The sequence below is a fragment of the Bison bison genome, unplaced genomic scaffold, assembly GCF_000754665.1.
Source record: "Bison bison bison isolate TAMUID 2011002044 unplaced genomic scaffold, Bison_UMD1.0 scf7180017856337, whole genome shotgun sequence".
Taxonomy (NCBI): Eukaryota; Metazoa; Chordata; class Mammalia; order Artiodactyla; family Bovidae; genus Bison; species Bison bison.
In genome coordinates this window covers 1,088,813-1,094,812 of record NW_011486910.1, presented here as the reverse complement: position 1 = coordinate 1,094,812, position 6,000 = coordinate 1,088,813, and the positions used below count along the sequence as shown (strand labels likewise).

General features: G+C 40.5%; 1 protein-coding gene across 2 annotated transcripts in view; it reads left to right on the top strand.

The window, feature by feature from the left end:
• Window positions 1–508: 508 nt before the first annotated feature.
• LOC105002614 (chromosome unknown open reading frame, human C1orf87) overlaps window positions 509–6,000 on the top strand; it is an 83,954-nt gene continuing 78,462 nt past the window's right edge. For both annotated transcript variants that reach the window (XM_010859335.1, XM_010859345.1), the window contains exons 1-2: window positions 509–554; window positions 1,737–1,866. In XM_010859335.1, coding sequence (XP_010857637.1) covers window positions 1,760–1,866 — 107 coding nt within the window. In that variant the 5' untranslated portion in view covers window positions 509–554; window positions 1,737–1,759. The remainder of the gene's footprint in view (window positions 555–1,736; window positions 1,867–6,000) is intronic.

The window sequence follows — 6,000 nt, the reverse complement described above, 5'->3', positions numbered from 1 at the left end:
TATGACTACAAATTAGTTTTTTTAAATATTCTTATTTAATTGAATCACCAACTTACCTTTATGTCCCTTTTAGTACTTTCCCCCCATTTTGCAGTTATTTGACACTGAACCTCAGGAAAAAGAAGGGATTTAGCCAGACAATGAAGGAGCTTGGATTTAAAGAGACAAGAGGAAGATTTTTGGCTGTATGCACACCTCATAAAGGGAAATGAAGCTTAAGGGAAAGAGCAGGATAGACGCGACCGCACAGGTGAAAGAGGTGGACTTCAAGAAGGAAGCTCAGATTTGAAAAGAATATCCAAACTATTCGCCAGTCAACAGCCACACCCTGGGAACACACAGCCTCAGGCAGGTAGAAGCTCTGGTCCCCGCCCAGCAACAGCCCTCTGCGTCCTTAACTACCTGGGGCGGGAGCTGCCTCCGCCCGGCAGCGGGGCCTGTGATTGGCCCGACTCCTGAGGGGGCGCCCCCGCCCCACCTTGGTCCCCACAGGCCTCCGCAGGTCTTAATCCTGGGGAGAAGCACTGAAGGCGCACCCCTGAGCCTCCGGAGCGGTAAGGCAGCCGGGTCTCAGCGCCCCGGGGAAAGGACTAAGGAGTGGAGGGGACTCCACAATCACTTCTGGTCCTTGAAGCTTCCAGACAGATTCAAAGAATCTATCTGGGGGGCTAACCTCGCAGAGCAGATCCAATTGCTGACCACACACTAAGTGAAACTGGGGTCTTGGGAAGAACCCTGCTTTAGTTATCAGACCGAAGTACTGGAGCCAGGCCTGCCGTCAATCACTGTGTGACCTTGGTCAATTAACACCCTCTCTGGGCCTTGGTTTCCCAATCTGTAAAGAGAGCCTTTGGAGGCTATTCTCTGTTGCGTGGCAGCCTGGATGGGAGGGGAATTGTGGGGAGAATGGATACATGTGTATGTATGGTTGAGTCCCTCAGCTGTTCACCTGAAACTATCACACTGTTAATTATCTATACCCCAAATTAAATACAAAATTTAATGTTTAAAAACCTTCATTTAAAAAAAAGAAATTATTTCTAAAGATCTTTCCATTTCTAAGAGGCTCTAACAGGGAGTGGTTAGTCTGAGACCAAGTTTATAGAACTTCTGTTTGCCCTGGCAGCAGACCTGATTAAACTCCCAGTGAATATTAGTGGAGGGTCTCAATTTTAGATTCACTGCATTGTAGAAAAATCAGATCAGCAAAAAATCCCTCTTTTCTATGCACATTGCTCCTTCAGATGCATGATGTCATTGGATTGTTACTAAATCCAGAGGGCAGCACTGGAATTCTTCTGGTTTCATAAATGGAGATACTGAGCATCAGAACTGAATTTGAGTTCCTCACATGTCCTTGTAAAGCCCTACTTTCCTCTCTGACCTCATTAGAACCCATCTGGTGACTTGTAGAATAGGAAGACAATCACCGAATGGCTCAGTCAACCAGTTTTGCAAACCTCTTAGATGGGATTTCCAATTCTGCTAATTACTGTTATGTGATATTGGAAAAGTTACTTAGCTACATTATGCCTGTTCCCTCAACTGTGAGACAAGAATGATAATAGTAATTAAGAATATCTTTCTCATGCTTTTTTTGGAACGATTAAGTGAGATTATAATATAGGTAATAGACTTGGCCTCGCTATTATTATTGTTGTTATTATTGACAAGGATGTTACAGTTGCCTAGTGGAAAACCCAGAGGAATAGTTTTATTTATTTTCCACCCCCAAGGACTTGAAGAGGTTTGGAGAATTATGTCTTCAGTTTGGAAGACTCCCCATGGATCAAATGCGATGCCTGAGATGATGGTAAAAATCATTGGAAGTAAACACTTTCGATACCTTGTGGAGAAGCCAAAAATGTAAGTTTACTCTTTGAAAAATATGTTTTGCTTGGGTGATAATGAAGTTTAGGCTTTTCTTAATCTAGAAATTTACATTTTAAAAATGCTCTCTGTGGAAAATTAAGTCATTAAGATGCAACCGTAAAAGTAAAATAGTGTTGATAACTTCTATGCACAGTGTTTACCTGAATTTTTCATCTTACAAAGATGCTCTTTCCCCATGCTCTTTAATTACTTGAGCTGATTTTCCAGATAGATGGGAAATATAAGCATTGAGCCATTTATACATATTAATGGGCCATTGCTGCTTCTCCTTATCAAGTTTGTAATCTACCACATGTAGTAATTTTTTGGGGGTGGGGAGAGGGAGGGAGGAAGGTTGTTAGTCAATTTGTTATGAATTAAAGGAGTGGGATTAGTAATTAATCATAAATTTAAGAGTTTCACTTACTTTTGCTTGAATTCCATACTCCTGTAAGCAGGGGCTTCTGAGAACATAACTAAGAGGGCTTTCTTCCTCCAAACTCATCACAGTCACATTTGAAGGGGGACACTCACATATCTCTAAAATTCACTCATTTTTTGACCAATTCTTCCTTGTGGAGTTTTGATAGTTCACATAAGAAAAAGACGATACTAGACCTGCCTTTCTTCTAGTAGACATTCCATAAATAGTAGTCAATAAGTGCCTTTCCCTCCTAAAATCATTTCCTTAGCTCTTTCTTCTCTTTCAGAAACCCACAGACCAAACAAATAGACAAACTGTAAGATCTAGCCTCAATGAACATAGGTTCAGAAAGCAGTGGACACCAAACCTGGCTATCATCAGGTGGAGAATCCTTATCATCACCTGGAGAATCCTTAAAAATAAAGATGTGGGGTTCAAGACCTATTAAGTCAGAATCCCTGAAGATGAGACTATTAGGACTACTGTTATGGAGTATGGGCTTTAGAGAGGAAATGGGCTTTACCTCCCTACCATCAGTACTAAGAGATTGTAAAGTGAGGGCCCCAAGAGATTCCAAAGTCACTACTGTCCTGCTGCTGCTGCTAAGTTGCTTCAGTCGTGTCAAAGTCAGTACTCTAGTCAACTAGTAATGTCTGCCATGGCACAGGAAGTGAGCTTTGCAGCAGGAGTCATGTATTTGGAATCCTTACAGACTTAAGAGATGTGAGTTTGAATCCTGCCTCAGTGCCTTTCTAGCCTTTTGACATTGAAAAAGTGAGTTAACATCTCAAGCCTCAGATTCTACAGCTATCAACTGAAGATAAAGCTCATCTACCTAGTAGGGTTGTTATGAGAAAAAAAAATGAGAAAAGTATGCAAAACATCTTTCCAGTGCCTAGAAGTATATATAGTGTGTGTGTCAGTTGCTCAGTTGTGTCCGACTATTTGTGACCCCATGGACTGTAGCCCATCAGGCTCCTCTGTCCATGGAATTCTCCAGGCAAGAATACTGGAGTGGATTGCCATTCCCTTCTCCAGAGGAATTTCCCAACCCAGGGATAGAACCCAGGTCCCCTGCATCACAGGCAGATTCTTTACAGTTTGAGCTACAGGGAAATCATATTCCACATGCTTAATAAATGGATCTGCTATTATTATTGAAGCAAATGTTTCCATAGATATGACATTAAGTAAAAAATCAAATATCTTTCTATGAAACACTTGCCATCCCTTTTATATTCTATGCCAGTTTATCTCCGTTTTGTAGATGAAGAAACTGAGACACTGATGAGTAAGTAATTACTTCAAGATCTTGACAAATTCGTCATTATCCAGAAAAGTAAATAAGATCACTAGGAATGCTTTGCTCAATTCTCCTTCTACCTGGAAGACATTGTTAATCTACTAATTCCATTCCTCTTTGAGGTTGTTTGTTTAACCCCAACATCCCCAACTCCTTCCTTTTTCCAATGGTATCAGAGTCTAATGTGTTCCTAATCGGGCGGTGGGGAGAGGAAGGGTCCTTTTCCTTTTAAATTAGAGAAAAATTCCATCTTTCTTATAAGAAGGTGCCCTTATTTCTCTTTATTCTCTAAATTTTAGATTCTGGAAATAAGAGTACACTACATCAGTTACACTAATTGGGAAATAAAAAACACAGTTCTCTTTCTTCTGTGACAGACAATAAGATAATTGTTATTTTTTAATATTAAGATAAGTTTTGTTGTTTGTTTCTATGGACTTGATGTTACTGTTGCTGGAATGACATAGGACAGTTAACAAGCTTTCCTAAAATATTCTTGTATGGTTCAAAAGTAAATAACTCTCAAGAGGCTTCTCGTTGCTGAGGTAAGGACAGACCCACCACAAGCATGCTTTGCATGTTCCAGAGTCTGTCTCTAAAAAACATTTAAATCATGCTACATCTACACCCTTCAGCCCGGGTCTCAAGATGGTATTTTCTTTGAGTTGAATCAACTGATCCTATTAGTAAAAAAAATCTACATAGAAAAATAAATAAAAGCCAAAAGAGAAAGAAATCTCTAAAAGAAAAGTCTGGATTAAAAAGAAAAATTACAAATTAATATTGGATGGAAAAACAGAAATCTTCTTGTGTAATGACATTTATTAATTTATTTGAATTAATTTTATTGGAGTACAGTTGCTTTACAAATGTGTAACCACATTTAGTTCAGATGTCTTACAGGTTGTGTGGAAAGATGGATAGCATGTCAGACATAAATATGATCTTCAAAGTACAAACCAAAATCAGTCTGTTAGTTTTCTAGGACCGCTGTATGACCACACCAAAAACGGGTGGCTTAGACTAACAGAAATGTATTGCCTCTCAGTTCTGGGGACTAGACAGCTGAAGCCAAGGTGTCTGCAGAGCCTTGCTCATTCTGACACTCCCAGGAAGAATCCTGCTGTTCCAAGTCTCTCTCCTTATTGGAGAAATAATATGTGTCTGTGTACAGGTTTCCTCCTTTCATAAGGACACCAGTCAGTTGGCTGACAGCTCTACTATTCTAGCATGGCCTCATCTAAACTAATTACTTCTGCAGTTACCCTATTTCCAAATAAGATCACATTCTGAGATACTGGAAATTAGGACTTAAAAATATGAACTGGGGTAAGGGGATAGAACTTAAACCATAACAACCAATGTCCCATTTTACAGATGAGGTGAGACAACTGAGGTCTCAGTGAACTTAAAGTGAGGCCACTTATTAAGAACTAAGCCTGGAATTTACTCCTCTCATTTTTTAGTTTAGCCTGTACAGTGATTAACAGGAGATAAACAGAAAATGATCAATGCCTACTTAGAACACATATTTTTCATCAAGGAGATCAATATATAGGTTTAAGTGTCCCTCAGTTTGTGGCATCATTATTTTCCTCATAGACCCCTACACCAGCCTTCCAATCCTGATCCCCACCTTTCATCTCATTCTCTGATTCATTCTCTGGATCCATGCTCTTCAAAGTGTAGTCTATGGACCATCAGCATCAACCTCACCTGAGAGCTTGCTAGAAATGCAGACTCTCAGGCCCCTTTCCAGACATATTGAGTCAGAATCTGCTTTGTTGTCAATTCCCAGGTGAGGCCTTTGCATCATTACAGATTGAATTACAGATCGAGAAGACTAGTTCTTAAGTATGGCTAGCAACCACATAGAGTCCCTTGGATTGAAAGGAGATCAAACCAAGGAAATCAAGCCTGAATATTCATCAGAAGGACTGATGCTGAAGCTGAAGCACCAAAACTTTAGCCACGTGATGCGAAGAGCCAACTCATTGAAAAGATCCTGATGCTGCAAAAGACTGAGGGCAGGAGGAAAAGGGGGCGACAGAGGATGAGATGGTTGGATGGCATCACCGACTCAATGGACATGAGTTTGAGTAAATTCCGGGAGATAGTGAAGGACAGGGAAATCTGGCATGCTGTAGTCCATGGAGTTCCAAAGAGTTGGACACGATTTAGCAACTGAACAACAATCTTTTTTAAAATGCAAATCTAATCAGGTGTCACCACCACCAGCCCTGGATTTGCCTGCTTCCCTCTCCCGTGACCCCCATAGCATCCTTAGGGATCGCCGTGCTCAATGACAATTTTCTATGCATTTATGTGTCCCCCATTTAACTGTAAATTCTGTGTGCACAACCTTACCCTCAGTACTGAGTGTAAAGTCTTGTACATATTG